At 41.4% G+C, this 26506-nt stretch overlaps 1 protein-coding gene and 1 pseudogene across 1 annotated transcript in view; both read right to left on the reverse strand.

Annotated features, from left to right (window-relative positions):
• Positions 1 to 232: 232 nt before the first annotated feature.
• LOC145521005 (large ribosomal subunit protein eL39-like) lies at positions 233 to 388 on the reverse strand (annotated as a pseudogene).
• Positions 389 to 14394: 14006 nt separating this feature from the next.
• C9H6orf163 (chromosome 9 C6orf163 homolog) overlaps positions 14395 to 26506 on the reverse strand; it is a 32308-nt gene continuing 20196 nt past the window's right edge. Inside the window, exons 4-6 of the mRNA XM_081528624.1 lie at positions 24255 to 24362; positions 18382 to 18584; positions 14395 to 14899 (exon numbers count right to left, since the gene is read on the reverse strand). Coding sequence (XP_081384750.1) covers positions 14464 to 14899; positions 18382 to 18584; positions 24255 to 24362 — 747 coding nt within the window. The 3' untranslated portion in view covers positions 14395 to 14463. The remainder of the gene's footprint in view (positions 14900 to 18381; positions 18585 to 24254; positions 24363 to 26506) is intronic.

The following is a 26506-nucleotide window of genomic DNA, read 5'->3' on the forward strand; positions in this document are numbered from 1 at the left end:
GAGAATGGATACATGTATATATATGGCTGATTCCCTTCACTGTTCACCTGAAACTATCACAACATTTTTTTTTAACAGTTCCAATGTTTCATATTTATCATTGAGTCTCAGACTGATAGTGAGGAAATAAGAAACATCAGGAGCCAAGCATTATAGTAGTGATGTTCTCACTGTGAGTTGGCTGCTTAAAAAAGTGATCTTAACATGTGTGCCACTGTTTATGTGAGGCTTCTTATAGACCCAGCTTAGTTCTTCTCCAGTGTCTTCTCTTGGTGTTGTACCTGATCTTATTGCCAGTTTTCATTCAAATCCATTGAGGAATGGGACGATTCTGCTTTTGTTTCTTGGCCAGGAATCACTTGATCCTGAAAGTCTTGTGAGAAGACATGGTGAGGAGAGAACTCACCCGCACATAGGATGGAGGAGAAGAGGAAAGAGAATCACAACATTGTCAACCAGTTATCAGTTCAGTTCAGTTGCTCAGTCGTGTCCAAAGCTTTGCAGCCCCACGGACTGCAGCACGCCAGGCTTCCCTGTCCATCACCAACTCCTGGAGCTTACTCAAACTCATGTCCATCGAGTCGTGATGCCATTCAACCATCCATCCTCTGTCGTCCTCTTCTCTTCCCACCTTCAATCTTTCCCAGCATCAGTTCAGTTCACTTCAGTTCAGTCACTCAGTGGTGTCCGACTCTTTGCGACCCATGAATTGAAGCACGCCAGGCCTCTCTGTCCATCACCAACTCCCGGAGTCTACCCAAACCCATGTCCATCGAGTCGGTGATGCCATCCAGCCATCTCATCCTCTGTCGTCCCCTTCTCCTACTGCCCTCAATCCTACCCAGCATTAAGGTCTTTTCCAATGAGTCAACTCTTCGCATGAGGTGGCCAAAGTATTGGAGTTTCAGCTTCAACATCAGTCCTTCCAACGAACACCCAGGATTGACTTCCTTTAGGATGGATTGATTGGATCCCCTTGCAGTCCAAGGGACTCTCAAGAGTCTTCTCCAACACCACAGTTCAAAAGCATCAATTCTGCGGTGCTCAGCTTTCTTCACCGTCCAACTCTCACATCCATACATGACCACTGGAAAAACCATAGCCTTGACTAGACAGACCTTCGTTGGCAAAGTAATATCTCTGCTTTTAAATATGCAATCTAGGTTGGCCATAACTTTCCTTCCAAGGAGTAAGCGTCTTTTAATTTCATGGCTGCAATCACCACCAGCAGTGATTTTGGAGCCCAAAAAAATAAAGTCTGACACTGTTTCCACTGTTTCCCCATCTATTTGCCATGAAGTGATGGGACCAGATGCCATGATCTTAGTTTTCTGAATGTTGAGCTTTAAGCCAACTTTTTCACTCTCCTCTCTCACTTTCATCAAGAGGCTCTTTACTTCTTCTTCACTTTCTGCCATAAGGGTGGTGTCATCTGCATATCTGAGGTTATTGATATTTCTCCTGGCAATCTTGATTCCAGCTTGTGTTTCTTCCAGCCCAGTGTTTCTCATGATGTACTCTGCATATAAGTTAAATAAGCAGGGTGACAATATACAGCCTTGACGTACTCCTTTTCCTATTTGGAACCAGTCTGTTGTTCCATGTCCAGTTCTAACTGTTGCTTCCTGACCTGCATACAGGTTTCTCAAGAGACAGGTCAGATGGTCTGGTATTCCCATCTCTTTCAGAATTTTCCACAGTTTATTGTGATCCACACAGTCAAAGGCTTTGGCATAGTCAATAAAGCAGAAATAGATGTTTTTCTGGAACTCTTGCTTTTTCAATGATCCGGCGGATATTGGCAATTTGATCTCTGGTTCCTCTGCCTTTTCTAAAACCAGCTTGAACATCTGGAAGCTCACGGTTCACGTATTGCTGAAGCCTGGCTTGGAGAATTTTGAGCATTACTTTACTAGCATGTGAGATGAGTGCAATTGTGTGGTAGTTTGAGCATTCTTTGGCATTGCCTTTCTTTGGGATTGGAACAAAAACTGACCTTTTCCAGTCCTGTGGCCACTGCTGAGTTTTCCAAATTTGCTGGCATATCGAGTGCAGCACTTTCACAGCATCATCTTTCAGGATTTGAAATAGCTCAACTGGAATTCCATCACCTCCACTACCTTTGTTCGTAGTGATGCTTTCTAAGGCCCACTTGACTTCACATTCCAGGATGTCTGGCTCTAGGTGAGTGATCACACTATCGTGATTATCTGGGTCGTGAAGATATTTTTTGTACAGTTCTTCTGTGTATTCTTGCCACCTCTTCTTAATATCTTCTGCTTCTGTTAGGTCCATACCATTTCTGTCCTTTATCGAGCCTATCTTTGCATGAAATGTTCTTTTGGTATCTCTAATTTTCTTGAAGAGATCTCTAGTCTTTCCCATTCTGTTGTTTTCCCCTATTTCTTTGCATTGATCGCTGAGGAAGGCTTTCCTATCTCTCCTTGCTATTCTTTGGAACTCTGCATTCAGATGGGAATCTTTCCTTATCGCCGTTGCTTTTCGCTTCTCTTCTCTTCCCAGCTATCTGTAAGGCCTCCTCCCAGCATCAGGGTCTTTTCAAATAAGTCAGTTCTTCGAATCAGGTGGCCAAGGTATTGGAGTTTCAGCTTCAGCATCTGTCCTTCCGATGAATATTCAGGACTGATTTCCTTTAGGATGGACTGGTTGGATCTCCTTGCAGTCCAAGAAACTCTCAAGAGTCTTCTCCAACACCATGGTTCAAAAGCATCAATTCTTCGGTGCTCAGCTTTCTTTAAGGTCCAACTCTCACATCCATACATGAATATTGGAAAAATTATAGCTTTGACTAGACGGACCTTTGGCAACGTAATGTCTCTGCTTTTTAATATGCTGTCTAGGTTGGTCATAGCTTTTCTTCCAAGGAACAAGCCTCTTTTAATTTCATGGCTGCAGTCACCATCTGCAGTAATTCTGGAGTCCCCAAAAATAAAGTCTATCACTGTTTCCATTGTTTCCCCATCTACTTGACATGAAGTGATGGGACCAGATGCCATGTTCTTCGTTTTCTGAGTGCTGAGTTTTAAGCCAACTTTTTCACTCTTTTCTTTCATTTTCATTAAGAGGCTCTTTAGATCTTCTTTGCTTTCTGCCATAAATGTGGTGCCATCTGTGTATCTGAGATTATTGATATTTGTCCCAGCAATCTTAATTCCAGCTTGTGCTTTATCCAGTCCAGCATTCCTCATGATGTACTCTGCATATAAGTTAAATAAGTAGGGTGACAGTATACAGCCTTGACGTACTCCTTTCCTGATTTGGAACCACTCTGTTTTTCCATGTCCAGTTCTAACTGTTGCTTCTTGACCCGCATACAGATTTCTCAGTAGGCAGGTCAGGTGGTCTGTTACTCCTGTCTCTTTAAGAATGTTCCACAGTTTGTTGTGATCCACACAGTGAAAGGCTTTGGCATAGTCAATAAAGCAGAAGTAAATGTTTTTCTGGAACTCTTGCTTTTTCTATGATCCAACAGATGTTGGCAATTTGATCTCTGGTGTATATTGGCGTTTAATCAGTTATACCCCAATATAAAATAAAAATTTTTAAAGAAAGAATGAAGGAGAACTATTCTGTTTTTTTAATTAATTAATTTTTTATTGAAGGATAATTGCTTTACAGAATTTTGCTGTTTTCTGTCAAACCTCAACATGCATCAGCCATAGGTATACATATATCCCCTCCCTTTTGGAACTCCCTCCCATCTTCCTCCCCATCCCACCCCTCTAGGTTGATACAGAGCCCCTGTTTGAATTTCCTGAGCCATACAGCAAATTCCCATTGGCTATCTATTTTACATAAGGTAATGTGAGTTTCCATGTTATTCTTTCCATACATCTCACCCTCTCCTCCCTTCTCCCCATGTCCATAAATCTATTCTCTATGTGTTTCTCCACTGTTGCCCTGTAAATAAATTCTTCAGTACAATTTTTCTAGATTCTGTATATATATATATGTTAGAATACAGTATTTATTTTTCTCTTTCTGACTCACTTCACTCTGTATAATAGGTTCTAGGTTCATCCACCTCATTAGAACTGACTCAAATGCATTCCTTTTTATGGCTGAGTAATATTCCATTGTGTATATATACCACAACTTCTTTATCCATTCATATGTCCGTGGACATCTAGGTTGCTTCCACGTTCTAGCTATTGTAAATAGTGCTGCAATGAACAATAGAATACATGTGTCTCTTTCAATTTTGGTTTCCTCAGGGTATATGCCTAAGAGTAGAATTACTGGGTCATATGGTGGTTGTATTCCTTGTCTTTTAAGGAATCTCCATACTATCTTCCATAGTGGCTGTATCAATTTACATTCCCACCAACAGTGCAAGAGTGTTCCCTTTTCTCCACACCCTCTCCAGCATTTATTTTTTGTAGACTTTTTGGTGAAGCCATTCTGACTGGTGTGAGGTGATACCTCACTGTAGTTTTGATTTGCATTTCTCTAATAATGAGTGATGTTGAGTATCTTTTCATGTGTTTGTCAGCCATCTGTATGTCTTCTTTGGAGAAATGTCTGTTTAGGTCTTTTTCCCACTTTTTGATTGGGTTGTTTGTTTTCCTGGTATTGAGTTATATGAGCTGCTAGTATATTTTGGAAATTAATCCTTTGTCAGTTCTTTCAAAATTTCAAAAATTTGCTATTATTTTCTCCCATTCTGAGGGGTTTTTTTTCACTTTGCTTATAGTTTCCTTTGCTGTGCACAAGCTTTTAAGTTTAATCAGGTCCCACTTGTTTACTTTTGTTTTTATTTCCATTACTCTAGGAGGTGGGTCATAGAGGATCTTGCTTTGATTTATGTCATTGAGTGTTCTGCCTCTAAGAGTTTTATAGTTTCTGGTCTTACATTTAGGTCTTTAATCCATTTTGAGTTTATCTTTGTGTATGGTGTTAGAATGTGTTCTAATTTCATTCTTTTACATGTAACTGTCCAGTTTTCCCAGCACCATTTATTGCAGAGGCTGTCTTTGCCCCATTGTATATTCTTGCCTCCTTTGTCAAAAATACGGTACCCATAGGTGCATTGGTTTATTTCTGGGCTTTCTATCTTGTTCCACTGGTCTATATTTCTGCTTTTGTGCCAGTATCATACTGTCTTGATAACTGGAGCTCTGTAGTATAACCTGAAGTCAGGAAGCTTGATTCCTCCAGCTCCAATCTTCTTTCTCAAGACTGTTTTGGCTATTCGGGGTCTTTTGTGTTTCCATATGAATTGTGAAATTTTTTGTTTTAGTTCTGTGAAAAATGCCATTGGTAATTTGATAGGGATCACACTGATTCTGTAGATTGCATTCAGTAGTATAGTCATTTTCACAATATTGATTCTTCCTACTCAGGAACATGGAATATCCCTCCATCTGTTTATGTCATCTTTGATTTCTTTCATTATTGTCTTATAATTTTCTGTGTACAGTTCTTTCATCTCCTTAGGTAAGTTTATTCCTAGATATTTAATTCTTTTTGTTGCAATGGTGAATGGGATTGATTCTTTAATTACTCTTTCTGATTTCTCATTGTTAGTATATAGAAATGCAAGTGATTTCCGTGTATTGATTTTGTATCCTGCAACTTTGCTAAATTCACTGATTATCCCTAGTAGTTTTCTGATACTATCTTTAGGGTTTTCTATGTACAGTATCATGTCATCTGCAAATAGTGAAAGCTTTACTTCTTGTTTTCCAATCTGGATTCCTTTTATTTCTTTTTCTTCTCTGATTGCTGAAGCTAGAACTTCCAGAACTATGTTGAATAATAGTGGTGAAAGTGGACACCCTTCTCTTGTTCCTGATCTTAGGAGGAATGCTTTCAGTTTTTCACCATTGAGAATAATGTTTGCTATAGGCTTATCATATATGGCCTTTACTATGTTGAGGTAGGTTCCTTCTTTGCCCATTTTTTTAAAGAGTTTTAATCATAAATAGGTGCTGAATTTTGTCAAAGGCTTTTTCTGCATCTATTGAGATGATCATATGGTTTTTATCTTTCAATTTGTTAAAATGGTGTATCACATTGACTGATTTCCATATATAGAAGAATCCTTGCATCCCTGGAATAAACCCAACTGGATCACGGTGTGTGAGTTTTTTGATGTGTTGCTGAATTCTGCTTGCTAAAAGTTTGTTGAGAATTTTTGCATCTATGTTCATCAGTGATATTGGCCTATAGCTTTCTTTTGTTGTGTTGTCTTTGTCTGATTTTGGTATCAGGGTGATGGTGGCCTCGTAGAATGAATTTGGAAGTGTTCTTTCCTCTGCAATTTTTCGAAAGAGTTTTAGAAGGATAGGCATTAGCTCTTCTCTAAATGTTTGATAGAACTCTCCTGTGAAGCCATCTGGTCCTGGGCTTTTGTTTTTTGGGAGATTTTTGATCACAGCTTCAATTTCAGTGCTTGTAATCGGGTTGTTCATAATTGCTATTTCTTCCTGGTTCAGTCTTGGAAGATTGAACTTTTCTAAGAATCTGAACATTTAAAAATCAAGCCATTTTGTCACTATTGTGGACAGGACTTAGCACAAAGCAAGTCTACCAGTTTGGCTAGAAGGCTACTGATGGTAGATATTAACCCCTTGGCAGTACAGCATGACATGAGTTAGGAAGTGAGCTGTGAGCACATTATTGCTACTTCTCCAGCCCTCAACAATGTTATAACACATGGACTCACTATCCTTGTACCTGCTTAGCTGATTTCTCTAAGACTAAGGACCACCCTTACTTCTTATACCAAGAACCTGAGCATCTAACACAGTACCTGATAGAGTAGGTTGCTCCCTACTGCATGTTGAATAAACAAAATCAATCACTAATATCCCATTCATCTCTATGCTTTCTAAAGATGTAGATTCTTTAAAACAGATTGTAGAGCTTCTAGAGATAAGTAGGTTTCTAGTTGAAATGCACAACTTTGTGGATATATTCTATTATGTAATTAAATGATAATCCTTCAAATGGACCAATAATAGAAATAACCCTTCTTGGGAACACTGAGTGGAGAGGGGTACAGTGAGGAGATGAAAAATACTTGTGCATAGAGTGATATGTCAAGGACACTGTGTGGCCCTGGAGTTTGCTATGGGTCCTCAGCAGAGAGAGTCTAGTGAATTTTAAAGTTCAGTGGTAGGAAATAGACACCCAAAGCAGGTGAGATGGAAAGAGTGCTATGAGAAACAGTATCACATATGGTTACAAATAGGGAAAGGCAGACCAATGAACTTGGATCCCTGCCAGTTTTAAGACCTGGCATGCAGTTGCTATGTATTAAAGAAAAATTTGAACTTTGTTCAAGTCAATATTAAAATGTTTCTATTTAGAACTAACTAGAGTAAAACCATTTGTTTTCAATCCTGCTATTTGGAATCAGATGGCAAGAGGTGAATGCATTTACACTTTTCAAATGGAGTGACTTGATGCAGAATACCCAACCTCAATGTGCTTAAATTTCTTTACCTGGTTATTGTGAGGCAGAAGTTGAATAATACAGGTGAAGCACTCATGCATGGCTGGACTTCTGATAACTGGACAGCAAATGCCAATGGTTTCTTCTTTTCTCTTCTCAGTGATTTCAGCCAAGCAGTCAAGCAGAAAGGAGAGCTTATTAGAGGTAGCAGAATGTCAAAATCCTCTATTCTGTAAACAAACCGGAGTTGTGCCAAATAGTGTCTACTATTCTACTATGGCTTCAGTGGAAATAAGGCCCCCAAAGCTAGGCTATGCAGGATTTAATAGGTCAAATGGAAATCAAAGTTAGAGAAAGGCAATATCAGAGTGACTTCTTGATCACACAAAAGTCCAGGGATTAATATATAGTCTGACCCCAGTGCTTTGTGACTGTTATGGGCATGGGTAGCCTCTTCATCTCTCCTAGGGATGCTAGGCACCTGTTTCCCAGCCCACAGGGTTATTGTCTCTAAAAACTAGGTTCTTGTCTTGGTGGAATGATTTCTAGAAAATTAAACTACAGTAATTTCTAAGGGTCTTCATATTAAGTTTCCAGATGGCCTCCAGAAACCATGGAAGCTGGACTTCCCCAGTGGTCCAATGGTTAAGACTACTGCTTCCAATGCAGGGGGTGTGCGTTCGATATCTGATCTAGGAGCTAAGATCCCACGTGCCACAGGATGCAGCCAATAAATAAATAAATAAAACTTGTTTTAAAAGAGAGAGAATAAAATAAACAACAACACAGAAACAGACTTACAGACTTTGAGAATGAGCTTATGGTTGCCAAGGTGTGGCAGGGGGAAGGGGAGGGGAGGAGATAAGGAGTTGGGGATGGACATGTACACACTGCTATATTTAAAATGGATAACCAGGGCTTCCCTGGGGGCTCAGTGGTAAAGAATCCACTTGCCAATGCAGGAGGCACGGGTTTGATGCCTGATCTGGGAAGGTCCCATGTGCCACGGAGCAACTAAGCCCATGTACTGCAACTGTTAAGCCTGTGCTCTAGATTCCGGCCCGGGAGCTGCAGCTACTAAAACCTGTACACCTTAGAGCCTGTGCCTGGCAACAAGAGAAGCCACTGCAATGAGAAGCCTGCGCACTACAACTAGAGAATAGCCTGAGCAGCAATAAAGATCCAGTACACCAAAAATAAATAAATAAGATTATTAAATAAAAAAGTAAAAAAAAAAAAAAAAGGATAACTGACAAGGAACTGCTATACAGCACAGGGAACTCTGCTCAATGTTATGTGGCAGTCTGGATGGGAGGGGAGTTTAGGGGAGAATGAATGCATGTACATGGATGGCTGAGTTCCCTTGCTGTTCACCTAAAATTATCACAACATTGTTAACTGGATATACCCCAATGCAAAATAAAAAGTTTTTTTAAGAAAAAAAAAAACTATAGGAACCATATAGACTCCTACTGTACAGGGAGCATCTAAGACAATAAAGAAAAATGCTCTTTATGCGCTTTTAAAAGTAACTCTCTAGGGAATTCCCTGACAGTCTGGTGGTTAAGACTCAGAGCTTCCACTGCATGGGGAGAAGGGGTTCCATCCTTGGTCAGGGAAGTAGGATCCTACCAGCCTTAATAACTTATGTGGGGCTTAGTACCAAAGGTCTAGAGCGGCCTCTCCAGGCACCGTACTCAGGAGTAATTGGTACCAGGAGGGTTACTAAGTGTTCTCAAGACAAGTTACACTAAAAATTGGTTCACTCAGGGAATCTTGCTTTTTGAAAATAGCCTGATTTAGTTTCAATCAGGTTTTGCCAGAAAACTTGAGTAAGTGTTCCACTGAGATTTCAAAGACATCTCTCACTTTCAATTTTCACTTGACATTGAGATTCTCACCTTTGAGCATCAGGCAGCTGATCTCTCTCCAGAACCCTGAGGGGAACCTGCGCTTCTTGATGCTGGTGTGAGGAGGGGGCGCTCCAGGCTATGCCCCTACATAAATTCCTCCCTGGGCTCCACATCAGGAGGGCTCCGCAAGCACATTCAGGGAAGGTTGATCAATTCTTGACTCTCGGCCCATGTCCACTGGAAGAGTAAGTGTTCTGCATAGTAATTTAGACTTGCCCACTACAATTCCAATATATTTTGAAAGCAGGGCACCCCTGACACCTCCTCAGTGTTTGCACAGGCACTAAATTAGGCTGATGTGCTGTAGTTGCAGAACACACATGGGTTTGCAGTCAAACAATTCTGTGATTTTTCAGCAATCGATTTTACTTCTTTGAGTCTCAGTTTCCTAATTTTCAAATCAGAGGTAACAGGAGGCATCTTACAGGATTGCTGTGAGATTTCAGTTAAGACAAGGTTTAGAAGGAACTTAGTGCAACAGCTGACACACACAGCAGATGCTCCATCAGTGGTCATTGCTATACTTCCATTCTTTGTTTTTATCCACAAGGATCATCCTTATCAGTGCCATAGAAACAAGAGACTGCTGAGAGGCAATGTAGAAGGGACACTCTCATTTTCAGTTTACTCCCAGCTTTTTCTGCTCTGTAGGGCAGATTATTCATTCACTTTGAACTTTAATTCTCAGGGGTCTATCATCTTGGAGACATTCAAGTTAGAAAGAACTGTGGTGTGAAGTGTTCAAATCAAAGTGAAGGATTTGGATAAGAATAAAGATGCTGTTTCTCTAACTTGGCCTTGGGCCAGGCAGAGCTGAGTGAGGAAAAGGAATGAAGAGGTCCCCTCCCACTGTGCTTAGTGCTGACTCCAGGCTACAAGGTGAAAGGCAAGTGAGGTCAGGGATCAGGTCAATCTGTCCTGACAGGGCCCCCTGAGATCATCCGTACAACATGAGGGCTGATTAGCATTTGGGGGGCATTTTGGGGGGATGGGGTGGAGGAGTCCTCTGGTGAGCAGGTCAAGCTGGATCAGGATAGTAAGAAGATCTCTGACTCTACCCTTCTCAGAAGCATCCAAATTAAAATCCTTAGGAAACTTCCCCGGTGGCTCAGTGGTAAAGAATCTGCCCGTAATGCAGGAGAAACGTGTTGGACCTCTGGATCAGGAAGATCCCCTGGAGGAGGAAATGGCCGACTACTCCAGGATTCTTGCCTGGAAAATCCCATGGACAGAGGAGCCTGGTGGGCTACAGTCCATGGGGTTGCAAGGAGTTGACGTGACTGAGCACAAGCAAACACAAAACAAAAGGAAGCCAAGAGTTGGGATTGGGGTGGGAGCTGAGGGTGAAGTATAAACAAGGAAAATACTGAAGACTAAAAACAGGGATCATGTAATTTATTCTAATCTGGTTGCAACCGGAGAAACTTTTTCCAAACCAAAAAACAAGTCGCCTGCTTTCTTTTTATGTTACTCACTGTATCACTGATGCCAATAGAGACACCTTAATTGTGGCCACAAAGTGAACCCCTTCAGAAGACGCTTTTCTTCTGCTCCTTTACAGAGTGTGCTTAGCTGAAAATCTGCTGGGCAACTCCAATAATTCAGACACAATCCTAGGTACAACTTACTCTCTCTTCTAGAAGAGACAAAAACGATGCATGACAGACAAGGACACACCACATCCTTCCAGTCCTCATCATAGATGCCACAAAGACACACACCCAGAGAGTCAACCAACCAGGCACCAAGGCCTTTATCTCTGAACAAAATAATGATGAAAGGCATGAGCTAAAGACTCACTTTCTGGATTTGAAACTGGCTATGACCTTTCCTTACTGTATGGCACTGAGAAAGTGACTTGACCTGTCTGTACCTGAATTAATGGTTCCACGTGAACATGAATGATTCCACTTGTATACACCTGTCTGGCACACACTAGCACTTCCCAGTGTCAGCTGCTGTTCTTATCTATTCAAGTCTGAAAAACCCAGATCCAGGTCTCTTTCATGCAGCCATCTGCCTGTGCCCTGTGATATTCTGAATTCCCACTCTGTCATCAGCTATGTGCCCTGGGGAAAGTTATTGAATCTCCCTGAGCCTCAGTTTCCCTCCTGATAAATTGGGTACAGTTACAACTACTTTCAGAAATCATTGTGAGGATTAAATATTAATGTTTGTAAAGTGCTTCTCTGTTGATGGGAATGTAAATTGGTGCAGCCATTATGGAAACAGTATAGGAGTTCCTTAAAAAACTAAAAATAGAACTACCATATGATCCAGCAATCTCACTCCTGAGCACATATCCAGAAAAGATGAAAACTCTAATTTGAAAACACACATGCACACACACACACACACACACATGCATCCCAATGTTCATTGCAGCATTATTTACAATAGCCAAGACATGGAAACAATCCAGCTGCCCATCAACAGACAATTGGTTTATATTTACACACTGGAATATTACTCAGCCATAAAAAAGTTGCCATTTGCAGCAATGTGGATGGACCTAGAGAATAACATACTGAGTGAAGTAACCAGACAGAGAAAGATAAATATTATATGATATCACTTACATGTAAAATCTGAAAATAATACAAACAAAGCTATATACAAAACAGAAACAGAGTCATACAGAAAACAAACTTATGGTTACCAAAGGGGAAAGTGGTGGGAAGAAGGATAAATTAGGAGTATGGGATTGACATTTACACATACTATATATAAAATAAACAATAAGGATTTACCATATAGTGCAGTACTCTTGCCTGGAAAATCCCATGGACGGAGCAGCCTGGTAGGCTGCAGTCCATGGGGTCGAGAAGAGTCGGACACGACTGAGCGACTTCACTTTCACTTTCGTGCATTGGAGAAGGAAATGGCACCCCACTCCAGTATTCTTGCCTGGAGAATCCCAGGGATGGGGGAGCCTGGTGAGCTGCCGTCTATGGGATCGCACAGAGTCAGACACGACTGAAGCAACTTAGCAGCAGCAGCAGGGAACTATATTCAATATCTTATAATAACCTATAATGGAAAATAATCTGAAAAATAATATATGTATTATATATAATTGAACTTTGCTGTACACCTGAAACTAACACAACATTGCATATCAACTATACTTCAACTTAAAAAAGTGCTTCACACATGTAAATTTATTAGTACATAGTAGTTTTCATTTTATCATTTGTCAAAAGAGGGATAACCTCCACCCCCGTCTTGTCTATCCCATTGATTGCTGTGAGGAGAATGTATTGTGAGGAGAATGTACTGGAAAAAGCAGTGTAAAGTACTATGTAAATGTTCTAGTTTCCAGCCCCTAGGCAATCGATGGTACGGACTGCAATAGTTTTGCAGAATCAGGAAGCTAAACACTAGGAGAGTGTAGTCCATTATGCAGTTGTAAACAAATCGCTGCTTTTACCATTAGGAAATCCCATACCAGTCAATGTAAACAAGTCCACCTAAGGCTTGCTTGACAATAGCACTTTTTAATTTACTGAAAACTGCTTTCCAGGTATTTAATTTTAAAGCCACCAGTATAGGCTGGTAATTAATAATTTAAGGATGTTACATTAAAATGGATAGATTTTTTTTTTTTGGAGAGTTCTTTATGGATTGGATTTTCTTCTATTTTAATTTAGTAGATGTTGATACGTTGGTTTGCATTGTGGCACATAATGATTTTCTGCATTTTGACCAAAGAAGATGAGTTCGAAGTACTCCTGGGCTTGGGTATAAAATAAGGGGAACGCCCCCCTCAATTCCTGAGGCAAGGAATCTGACCTCGAAAGACATATTTATCTTTCACAAATGGAAAATATGAGGGAATTGTTTCTGAATTATGTTACATAGGGTTCCCAGAACTTAAGTTTTATCCTATTGAACTTGAGAAACATTGCTTTTTTTCCTACAAAGCTATTGTAGTTCACCAAGTAATAATCTCTAGGCTAGGTTACTAGACATACTGGAGGTCAGCACACCTCTCCATAATGGAAATCCTTGAAGAACATGTCCTTTTATTTGTTTTTAACTGCAACAAATACTAAAAGAGTTAAATGTCTGATGGAAACATGAGTAAATCCGGATATACAAGTTTGTTTAGACTTTCATGAAATTTTTTTTCCTCCTAGCCAGTTTTGTTTGCTTTTTGTTTTTGATGTGGACCTTTTTTAAAGTCTTTATTGAATTTGTTACAATATTGCTTCTGCTTTATGGTTTGGTTTTTTGACTCCAAGGCATGTGGCATCTTAGTTCCCCAACCAGGGATCAAACTCACACCCCCTGAAGTGGAAGCATGGAGTCTTAACCACTGAACTGCCAGGGAAGTCCTAAAACAGACTTTTTAAGCAACAAGGTATATAATTTATATGACTGCATGTTCCAGGGTTGACTGGAGATGACCTGGCTGTAAGGAGAGCTTTGGGGAGGCCACTATGTTAGATAAGGAAAGCATTTATGTAGTCTAGGACAAAGCAGTGACATTGAAAATTAAGAGAAGGGACAGAATTTGGGAAATACTGCTAAAGTGACTGTGAAAAGAATATTGGTAGAGGGTAAGGAGAAAGGGAAGTGGTAAAGTTCAGGTTTTAGCTTAAGAAGACAAGGTACAAACAGTGCAGCAGGCATTTGGAGACATAGAGAGGGACAGGTTTAAGACAAGCTGTTGTTGTTCACTTGCTAAGTCATGTCTGACTCTTTGATCGCATGGGTTGTAGCCCGCCAGGCTCCTCTGTCCATGGGATTTCCCAGGCAAGAACACTGGAGTGGGTTACATTTCTTTCTCCATGTTTTGGTTTTTTAGCTGTGAGGCATCTGGGATCTTAGCTCCCCCACCAGGGACTGAACTCACACTTCCTGTGCTGGAAGTGACGACTTAACTACTAAATTGCCGGGGAAGTACCACCTCCTAGTCAGTTTTCACCCCTCACTGTTATCTCTCCTCCATTAGACTTGGAGCCCATTGTAGCCTGAAACATGCTTTTGAATATCTTTGTTTTCCATCAAAATGCTTACAGCTCAATAGTACCATGCACATAACTGGGGATCCATACATGGTTTTTGAATGAATTTATTTAGTCTTTCGAACTGTGTCTTTCGTAGTGAAATTTCAGATGAAGACTTCTAATCAGGAGTTTTTTGCTTCTCCGGAATAATAAGATTGGAAGGTGTTTTCTTTCTTTCTGGCAGAATAAAATCTGCATGTCCTGGCGAGAGCTTTGGAAATGTATAATTGATGTATTTTTGAAATGCCGCCCTGGTTTCCTGTAACTCTTCCTCCAGGAAGTCTTTCCAATTCGTCATAATTCCCAGTTGCTTCGCTATGGACAGCAGCTCCCCCTGAGTGTTAACCAGTTTGTCCATCACATTTCCAAGTTTGGCCTGATGTGTTTTCTCTGCTTCTTGAAGCACTTCCTGAACCTCTTCTTGCTTCTGCCTCTGAGTCATGGAATAGTAGATGTTCATTTCATGTTGTTTTTCCTTTATCAGTTGGTTCACACTCTTCTTCTGATCCTTCACAACTGTGACACCAGTACTCATAAGTTCCTCCATGGCCTTTCTACCAAAAAGAGTAAGAGTTGAATGTTAGTAGTTAGATGGATTACCCACTAAAAACCAAAAGATTTTGTCTTTCACCATAGATGGAGAAGACATGACTGCATGGTTTACATGAGTCACCAGTCTGAGACAGGCTGGTCAAGATGAGCTTTTGATTAGATGTTAACGATCAAAAACTACTTTTCAGAGCAGGGAAGGAACACATGGATTTCCTTGCTGTGGAGTGAAGCCACCAGCCTACTGACTACTGCTAACTTTAGGGTGTCCACCAAGGTCAGAAAATATGAATGCAGAGTTCTACAAAGATGAAGAAATAAGGTCAAAGCTCCAAACCCCTAGAGAAAGTATTTCTATATATCAACACAGCTACTCACCTTGAACTAGAGAGCAGGAAATTACTTCACAAAGTGAGTTTAGCCTTAATTTTGATTCTATCTGAGCAATATTCTATGACAGCCAAACTTTCTGGTCTCAAGATCACTTTCACTCTTAAAATGACCAAGAAACCCAAAGAGACTTTTTTAATATATATAGTCTATATCCATTGACCCTAACAGTTTCAAAAATTAAAGTCAGACATTTCACAAGCATTATAAATTCATGTGAAATACTGGATAAATCCATTAAATGTTAAAATAAAAAGCTTACCTTGTATGAAAAATATTTTTTTGTAAATCAAAAACCTTTTGATGAGAAAAGTGGCATCATTTTACATTTCTGTAAAATCCTTCATTGTCTGGCTTAATAGGAGAAAAGCTAGATTTTCATTTTGCTTCAACCTGTTGAGGTATCACACATCATAAAACCCTGGAAAATGCCACTATATACTCCTGAGATGGAGTGAAAAGACAAATCATGTCTTAATATTCTTAAGAAAATAGCTTTGACCTTAGTGTCCTACTAAAGGATCTGGGACCACACTTTGAGAACCATTGCTGAACAAATTCATACGCCTCTGATTATAATGTATCTAAAGGAAATCAACCTTGACTATTCATTGGAAGGATTGATGCTGAAGATGAAGCAACAATACTTTGGCCACCTGATGTGAAGACCCAGCTCATTGGAAAAGACCCTGATGCTGCGAAAGATCGAAGGCAGGAGGAAAAAGGGACCACAGAGAATGAGATGGTTGGATGGCATCACTGACTCAATAAACATGAGTTTGGGCAAACTCTGGGAGACAGTGAAGGACAGGGAAGCCAGGTGTGCTGCAGTCCATGGGGTCTCAAAGAGTTGGACATGACTGAGCGACTGAACAAGGACAACAAGAGATCTACAGTGGAATTCTAAACAGTGGGCTTCCTTAGTGGCTCAAATGGTAAAGCACCCATCTGCAATGTGGGAGACCTGGGTTCGATCCTTGGGTTGCGAAGATCCTCTGGAGAAGGGAAGGGAGTGGCTACCCATTCCAGTATTCTGGCCTGGAGAATTCCATGGACTGAACAGTCCATGGGGTTGCAACGAGTTGGACACGACTGAGTGACTTTCAGGTTCACTCCACATATTAGTTTCTGCAAAGGCTCTAAAGAATGCTGGAATCTAGCAAAGTCTCTAAATGAGATCTGGTGTGCTACAGAGTGGGTTCAGCTGACTGGAACAAATTTGAACCTTTGACAATTATTTGAAGAATGCCTACTGTGTGGGAGGCTCTCTTATAGACACTAGGGACACATCAAAGAACAAAATGGACATTCTAGGTGGATACACTTACATAACAGGCACGGCAGTTCCCTAGTCTTAGTCAACTGGTTCAGTGAAAGATGGCCATTGAAAGTCTTCGACCTTTGAACTTCATGGAGGAAGGGGCCAAAGGTGGACAAAAGTGAAGGAGTGAAGGAGGGAGCAGGAGGCTCAGGGGAGTGTGAGGAGAGACTCATACGCTCTTTTAGGATGGGCAGAGTTCTGAGATGGAGCGGAGGAAGCAGAGGGAGAGAAGAACCACCCTCCACTGCTTTGGACAACTCACTCAGGAGTTATTGTCTTCTCTTTCTCCCCAAATCCTCTATTTTCTTCCTCCTCTACCTCACTATGACTTACAGTCTATGCAGGTAGGGAACCACTGAAACAGCCAAGGCTGCAGCCTTCATTCCTATTTATCTGTACTTTCTATAGGATTTTACTTTTGGCTCTCTTCTAAACAGTTCTAACAAGGAAATTTTGCCCATTAATTACATACAAATACATTTGTTAACTCAAGCAGTGAAGCAAGAGACAAGTCCTAGACCAGGAGGCCAAACACAGAGGTTTCAGGCTAGGTCCTGCTGCGTCAGCTACATGAGCTTGGGCAGGTCACTGAGCACCCAGAAACAGAGGTTTGGAACCTCTGGATCCTGATAATCACTAGGGCTCCTGAATGCTGACCTGTTAAAACTGGCCAAACCCATCAAATGTTCATTACATATATAAAATGGTTACTTTGGCATTTTTCACATATATATTAATAAGTGTATATGTGATCTGATTTATGTTAGTTATTTCAAATTATGCTCATATATAAGGCAATGGCACCCCACTCCAGTACTCTTGCCTGGAAAATCCCATGGACGGAGGAGCCTGGTAGGCTGCAGTCCATGGGGTCACTAAGAGTCGGACACGACTGAGCGACTTCACTTTCACTTTTCACTCTCATGCATTGGAGAAGGAAATGGCAACCCACTCCAGTGTTCTTGCCTGGAGAATCTCAGGGACGGGGGAGCCTGGTGGGCTGCCGTCTATGGGGTCGCGCAGAGTCGGACACGACTGAAGCGACTTAGCAGCAGCAGCAGCAGGTTGGTCATAACTTTCCTTCCAAGGAGTAAGCGTCTTTTAATTTCATGGCTGCAGTCACTATCTGCAGTGATTTTGGAGTAAATACATCAAAATACATCAAAAGAGCAAGGAAGGATACAGAACTACATTCTTTTAAATGATTGTCTCTGGGAGACAGTGGGCAGGAAGCAGGGAGTCAAAACTTAGGAAATTTTGCTCTCTCTGTATTTCTAGAAGCTCAACTTTGTTTATAGCATTATGATTTGTGTAAAAAGAATGAGACCAAAAGTAACACATCTACAGTAGTGTACCATGTGGGCTAGAGGATGTGAAGATTGACTGTTATGTGTTTGTGGAAAAACATTTCTTGATTCCTTGCCTCCCCCTAAAATTGGAGATATGGAATGAAAAGCACAATTTTTAGGGCAGTAGTTACCTTGCAAGATAGGAGGAGAGAAAACAAATGTGGTTGAGGAAGAACATGGGACTTTCCAATCCCCTCAGATGGCTGGTAGGCCCTTGAGTATTTGTGCTATTTTTCTTTACATCACACACACACACACACACACACTCTACAATATATTATATATTGTTCCCCATGTTTGATATATTCTGCAATAAAAATGTAAAAACACAAAAAGTAGGAAGTATCTATGGCATCCACCCTATCCTCTTTTCCAAGTTGATTCTGACAGGGGATACACTGATTTGCAGGGGTGCTCCCTGGAGTACCTTCTCTGAGACTGGATCTCTTCCTGGGCCATGAGCCTCTCCTGCTCTCGGGCTTCCTGCACAGCCTGAACCTTCTCGCGGTGGCACTCCATCATGATCCTTTGGATCCTGTGGACCATCCGCTGCTCAGCAGCCAAGTGTTCTCGCTGCAGTTCTTCCTCCAAGTTTTTATGCAACTGCATCTTGGTCCTAGTTGCCATTTCCTTAAGCAACAGGAAAACCAGGTTTAGATGCTACAGCTTTGATGTTTAAAAATGAATACTAAGAGGTTGTTCAGATCATAATTTATCTGCCTGATGGAATATACACCGATTAAGCCTGATGATTTAAGAGTGTATAAAAATAAGCAGCAGATCCACAGATATAGAGATCAAACGAACAAATTACCAGTGGGGAGAGGTAAGGGGGAAGGGGTGATATAAGGGTGGAGAGAAAAGGAGGATATTTATCGGGTTGTATGAAATCATTTGTGTGAAACTTTTGAAAATTGTAAAGCACCATAGAATTTAAAGAATTTTTCATTCAATACAAAAAGAATTGTTTAGAAAAGTGAAGGAATACAGAAAAAGAAAATTTTAAAAAACTGGGGGGGCGGTGGTTGGGAGGAAGGCTTAAAAGGGAGGGGAGATATACATAGATATATATAGAGAGTTATGACTGGTTTGCATTGTTGCATGGCAGAACCAGCACAACATTGTAAAGCAATTATCCTCCAATTAACAAGAAAAACTGAAATGGTATATCTATACCATGGAATATTATTAATATACAGCTATTGAAAAGGAAAAAAAGGAGTATATACTATATGGGAAACTTGCAGTGATGCTAGGTAAAACCAGAAATGTACAAACTATATAGCATAAGTATGTATACTTTAGTTGTTGTTTAGATGCTAACTCATGTCTGCCTGTTTTGCAACCCCAGGGACTGTAGCTCACCAGGCTCCTCTCTCCATGGGATTTCCCAGGCAAGAATACTAGAGTGGGTTGCCATTTCCTTCTCCAGGGGAATCTTCCCATCCCAGGGATCAAACCCATGTCTCCTGCATTGGCAGGAGGATTCTTTATCACTGAGCCACCAGGGAAACCCAAGTATATACAGAGATAATATTGAAAAGGAATATGCAAAAGGAAAAGTAATTGAGTCATGGTCATTTTTTGATTGTCCAAATATTCTATAGCATCCTATTATCTTTATCCATGATTAGAAATACAGACTACAATACTGCTTTAGGAAGTCAGTCCTGGAAAGTGGCAGAAATAATGACCAGGAGAGTCTCTTGGGTAGGAGGGGACCTGAGCAAGCAGTCCACAGGATGGCAGTCTCAGGAAGCTGCCTGCATGCCCTCACTGTCCTTCTGGAGTATTCCAGCTCATTCACCTTGAGGGGCCCATCCTCATTCATGAAGGAGACAGGAACAAGAGTTCCACCACTTATTCCTGTAGAAGGACCTATGGAGCCTTCAGCTAGGTAAAGAGAGGAGACACTTGTCAAACCAAGACTAGGGACTTCCTTGGTGATCCAGTGGTTAAGACTCCATGCTTCCAATGTAGGAGGCGCAGATTCGATCCTTGGTCCAGCAATAAGATCCCACATGCTGTGCAGCATGGCCAAAAGATAAAAAACAAAACAGAACTTGAGGAAAGCAGGCTCTCAAGGGAAACCCTGTATCCCTAGAAATGTCCAATGAAGGCATGGTATGCCAGGCACAGTGCTGGGCCCACCGCTCCAAGCAGGAGGAGGCTGGAATTCCATCCTTAGGACTCACTGCCTACTGGAGGAGATCCAAACTCCATCCTGCAACCACTGTTCTAAAAGAAATACATGCCAGAAAGGAGGGACAGTTAATTCTCTCCAGTTGTTTCAAAACTTGCATTTAAAGGGAAATGTGTATCTCTATTTTAGGGATAAGAGAGAACATACAGAAACTAAGTTGTTCAACATTCTGTTAATAACCTAAACGGGAAAAGAATTTGAAAAACAATGGATATGCTGTCAATATATGTATAACTGAGTCACTTTGCAGTACACCTGAAACTAATACAACATTGCTAATCAACTATGCTCCAATATAAAATAAAAAATTTTAAAAAAGATAAAAACAAAACAAACAAAAAAGAAATTAAGTTATTTCACAGAGTGAGTCATTGGAAGAACTAGGACCAGAAATCAGGGTTCTCACCCACCAGTTTCTCACTTCATTGCTGGCTGTGATGCTGGGGTCTTTCCAGAGATTCATCGGTTTGTTTTCATTCCAGAAATTCTGTCCAGTCGTATCAGACAATATGTAAGTTTCCTCCCTCCCTTCGAACCCCTCCCCACCTCCCAGAGACAATTTCTGAGCAGAGTATGGAAGGTTCTGCTATGGGTAATAAGTCTACGTCTCTATCTTGTAGTCAGAAGCTGCTGTTGAACATCTTAGGGGATATTTTAACTTTGTAGGTATCATTTCTGGGTTTTCAAGTACATTTTCAGCAACTGAGATTGCTGAGTGGTTGCGCCTTATAAAGATGATGTATTACCGTAATACATTTCTATTTGAATCATAGAACTTAAAAAGGATACCTCAGCCCTTTATTTTGACTGGCTTCTGAATTTAATTCAGAGAATGAAATCCTGTTCCTCTTTCATGTAATGATTTAGCGAAACCGAAATCATTTTACTGTATCACATAGCATGTCCAATATCTATTTAAAGCTACAAAAAATAATTCAATGACCTACTGTTTGGCAGTGTCCCTATTCAACAGAAAGCCTTCCAGTCAAATTACTTTTATTGAAGTGCATTTTGAGAGAATGGGCCTCTATTGTGAGATAAGAGACAGCCTCACCAAATCCATCATCTTGACTGTGCAGACGTGTGACAGACCTTTCTTCATGCCACCATGTCTCCCTCAGGAGAAGTTTCTCTCACGTATCACAGGCAGGAAGATCTTGGGCCTTGATCTGTCTTTAGCGGGGGGTCATGGTGATTTGTAGCCCTTTCCTCTTTGAACTGACTGTCAGAAAGCTCAAAGGCCTCGCTGTGATAACAGCACAGGACCTCATGGCTACTGACATTTCTGAGCCTTGGATACACACCCGACTTCATATTTCCTCTTCTCATTTTCCCTTAGCTTCCATTTTATTATTTACTTTTTAATATTATTGTATTTGAATAAGATAATATTAGCACTTTTTCAGAATCCTATCTGTCCATTGGACAAGACCTGGAAATTTGGTTTAACAGCAATTCACCTAAAACTTATCCCAAATTCTTAGCACCACAGAAAAGCAGTACCTGGTGAGCTCTATGTATCAGAATGCAAGGCTGTTTGGTTCTAGAAATTGGTTTTCTGCTCTCTGTACTGGTAATCTCAAACTTTCTTATGCATGAGAAGCACATAGTTAAAAACAAAAACACTGTCAGTGACTCTGTAGGACAGGTGGGACCAGGAATCTGTAGGAAGGGAGACTCTAGGGAGATGGTTCAGAGGCACCCCTTGAGAAGCAATAATGAGGTCTATGTCTGGGGACCCTACAGCTGAAACAACCCTATGTACTCCACTTAGACAAATCTTCATTATATGAAAAAAAAGTCACTAAAGCTTTTATAGAATAATTTGGAAAGGCCAACCTCCCTCTAACTATTCCCCTTAAATTGTCTTAGGACTTCTACTTTAATACTAAGTGGGTTAACTCAACCCAAAGACTGTACGTGCATGTGTGCATGGTCAGTCATGTCTGAGTCTTTGTGACCCTGTGGACTGTAGTCTGCCAGGCTCCTCTATCCATGGAATTCTCCACACAAGAATACTGGAGAGGGTTGCCATTTCCTGCTCCAGGGGATCTTCCTGACCCAGGGATCGAACCCGCATCTCCTGTGTCTCCTGCATTGGCAAGCAGATTCTTTACTACGGAGCCACCAAAGACTATATGGGGTACCACCAAATGACTTAAAGCAAGACTGGGATGTGAGCTCCTGGAAACAGGCATCACATCTAAGTTACCTTGTGTTGTCACAACCTAATGCCAGCAGTGATGTTTAAAATGCCTATCCTCTGGTGGCAGCACAGGGCAGGTACATAAGGCCCCCATACCCATGGAAATGATTACCCCTTGAAAAAGCTTGGTGGGGGAAGTCCAGGGTGGTGAAGTCCAGGGTGGGCTTGGGGATGGTGATTTATCAACTGATGGAGAAATATTTCACTGTTCAAGAACCAGTGTGGCCGTTCTATCCCTGCTGGCTGAGCAGCAGGTCTCTCCAGACATGCTATAAACGCTCCTCATGTTTTGAACTGAAATCAAGGATGGGCAGTGGTCCACTGCAGCCAGTCCCTCAGGGACCACGGCCCCTGGAGCCAGGTAGGGAGGGGCCACCACTCTTCAGGAGCCCTGGGATGGAGCTCTCTTTCCTACTAGCAAGTTTTCTGAGGGCAAGGATGGTCCATTTAATCTCCCTAGTACAGAGCTGATCAATGACAGGTGTGCATGGCGTTCACAATGGACAAATGGGCCTGTGGTCCCTGAACTGTTTATGAGTTATGTTCTTGCTAAATGAGGCCAAACTGGGGCCATACTTCTGTTCCTTTTCCTCCAGCCTCTACCCAGGAATCATTACCTTGCACTATGTCCTGTCCTTCCCATGACCCACATGTGAAAGGAGTTCTGTGTGCTTTTCCTTTGAGCAGCTTTTGGGCTGAACTGTGTGAGGAACCCTGGGGCTCTGCCTTGATAGTTTACTAACTACCCCAAGTCGTGCAGTCGTGTAATGGAACCAGGTACAGCCTGCAAAGAGTTTCCCTCATTGTATGACTTCTGATCCTGCAGGAAATACGTGAGAAACAGCTCAGGGGTCTCTCTTATCACCGCAGTAAATGCAAATTTAGGGAAAAGGATGCAGCCTCTGTCCAGCCTACTTTTGCACTTACAAAGTCATGGCACCACACTGGCCCCAGGATAAGGGTGGTAGTGAGTTAGATGTGCCCTTGTGGAGACTGCAGGACTGTGGTGACCAGACATTCAACGAGTAATCAATCCTCCCATCTATGTACCTACACCAGTGCTGGGTGGGGATGCTGTGAAAGAGGGCGGGGTGACAAGGACAGTGTATGGGTGTCAGTGCAGAGCTGACTGGGTAAGGCTTCCCTTGACCAGTGATGCTGGGTGTCTGATGAAGTGCAGGAAGAACATTCTGACAAGGTCTCCAAGGTGGGAAAGAATGTGGTGAGGACAGGTTTGAGGATCCAGAAAAAGGGCAGTAAGAGGAGGAGAGCCAGTGACAAGAGATGTGGAGACTGACAGGCAGGGGTGCCTCCTTCATATCTAACCCCATAAAGGTTTGGGCTCATCACATCTAAGGCCATTCATTATGGTTCATTACGTCAAAGGGATTCTCCCGCACCCAGTCGTCGCTCTTGCCATAGAGTCCAGGATTTCTCCTGTAAAAATCCTGGGCCTCCCAACCAACCTCCATAAAACACTCATCTAGACTTTATGTATGATTGTTTTTCTCCCATTCCCTTGCCAGAGCTTTTTACACACTTAAGTACTTCTTAAAAGTCAGCAAACAGGCCACTATAAACACCTGTAAATCTCAGCAGACAAGTGGACACAGCAGGGGAAGAGGAGGGCGGGACGAACTGGGAGAGCAGCAATGACATATATACACTACCATGTGTAAAGCAGATAGCTAGTGGGATGCTGCTGAACTGCACGGGAAAGTCAGTTTGGTGCTCTGTGATGACCTAGAGGGGTGGGTTGGGGGATGGCTGGGAGGGAGACTCAAGAAGGAGGGGATATATGCATACTTATAGATGATTCACATTGTTGTACTGCAGAAACTAACACAAAACTGTAAAGCAATTATATCCGAATAATAATATTTTTAAAAACCTTTAACTCTTTTTCATGTTCCTCTTTCAGAAACTGGATTTTCATTTTGTACATGTCATTCGCTTCTTCGAGGGCTTTCTTCACTGCTTGTCTTTGGCGTTCATCGGCCTTTGAAAGAGAGTTCATTTATTTGTTAATATACATCAGGTTTTCATGTTTAATGAAAATTAGCCACCACCATGGGGCCCCAGTAACTGGCTCTGTTCCCATCTCAGACCTCCCACAGCACACTGCTGTCTCAGGCAGAGATGTCCCTAACACAGCCCTAGCCCCTGGCTAACATTACTGTTTCAGGAGCTGCCCAGGAGAGCTCTACTGCAGGCTGCTGGGTGGTCTTTTTTTTTTTGGCACTCTATTTCTTGTTGAGTAACAAAGTAATGTAGGCTCATCCAAGAAATTATGGAAAATACAGAGAAGTAGAAAAATGCACAAAGTCAGAAATTTGCTGAGAAGGGAGGTTGAGTACCACCCCAGATCCCCTGTATCAGTTCAGTTCAGTTCAGTCGCTCAGTCGTGTCTGACTCTTTGTGACCCCATGGACTGTAGCATGCCAGTCGTCCCTGTCTATCACCAACTCCCAGAGTCTACTCAAACTCATGTACATAGAATAGGTGATGCCATCCAACCATCTCATCCTCTGTTGTTCCCTTCTCCTCCTGCCCCCAATCCTTCCCAGCATCAGGGTCTTTTCCAATGAGTCAGTTCTTCGCATCAGGTGGCCAAAGTATTGGGAGTTTCAACTTCAGCATCAGTCCTTCCAATGAATATTCAGGACTGATCTCCTTTAGGAAGGACTGGTTGGATCTCCTTGCTGTCCAAGGGACTCTCAAGAGTCTTCTTTTGATGTTCAAAAGCATCAATTCTTCGGTGTTCAGCTTTCTTTATAGTCCAACTCTCACATCCATAGATGACTACCGGAAAACCCATAGCTTTGACTAGATGGACTTTGTTGGCAAAGTAATGTCTCTGCTTTTTAATATGCAATCTAGGTTGGTCCTTTTCTTCCAAGGAGCAAGTGTCTTTTAATTTCATGGCTGCAGTCACCATCTGCAGTGATTCTGGAACCCCAAAAAATAAAGTCTGTCACTGTTTCCACTGTTTCCCCATCTATTTGCCATGAAGTGATGGGACCGGATGCCATGATCTTCGTTTTCTGAATGTTGAGTTTTAAGCCAACTTTTTCACTTTCATCAAGAGGCTCTTTAGTTCTTCTTCACTTTTTGCCATAAGGGTGGTGTCATCTGCATATCTGAGGTTACTGATATTTCTCCCAGCAATCTTGATTCCAGCTTGTACTTCTTCCAGCCCAGCGTTTCTCATGATGTCTTCTGCATATAAGTTAAATAAGCAGGGTGACTCCTGCATCAGGGTCTTCAGAAAGATGTTTCATTATTTTATTTGAAAAGAATGCCCAAAACATTAGATAAACTTATATTTAAATTGTACATTATTCACAAAGGCATTCCTTGTATTAGGGAATATAATTAATGGCTCACATTCAATTTAAATTGTATTATTATTGATAAGGATAAATGACTACTAAGACTTTTATATCTATTACCCTTCACACTGAAGCATTTTGTACTTTTGGAGAACCTTCATACAAAGCTTTTGCTGGAACTAATACCGGACAATTCCAATACTCTTTGCTGTGATGTCTATATTATTGAGAAACGGAGAAATAACTTCTAAGCACTGTGGCTTATCCTGCTCTCAAGGAGTGTTAATCCCCTTTAGGGAAGTCACATATAGCCATATATTATTATTCTTTCTTACTGGAAGAAATGGGAGCTGGAGGATGGAGGTTTTGCTTTATTGAAGTGTCTGGGATCTGACCGTGAGCTCCAAGGCACTCAAATTGCTCCCATGGCCCTTGGCAGTCACGTGGACAAGGTGTCAAGGACTTTGGAGCAAAGAGGAGCTGGGAGAGGGTTGAAAAAGAGACTCAGCTATGATGCAGTATCTGGGAAAAAAAGCCACTTGGGGTATCACACACTGCACAAATGGATGGTATACATATTAAATATTAAGCAATAATAAACAATTATCAACAAGAATGTCTTTTTTTGAAGTTTTAATTCAATGAGAATAAAGGGAGCCAGAGTCATCCACATGCAGGGGCAATTTTAAAGAATGGAAGCTCCTGATGATTTCTGCTTCTTATTCAGCATCTACCTGTGCCGGGCACATCATTTCATTGAGCTTTCTCAATAATTCTAGAGAGTATTATTATTCCTCTTTCACATTTGAAG

Source organism: Giraffa tippelskirchi, chromosome 9 (assembly GCF_054371585.1).
Source record: "Giraffa tippelskirchi isolate mGirTip1 chromosome 9, T2T-mGirTip1v1.2.pri, whole genome shotgun sequence".
Taxonomy (NCBI): domain Eukaryota; kingdom Metazoa; phylum Chordata; class Mammalia; order Artiodactyla; family Giraffidae; genus Giraffa; species Giraffa tippelskirchi.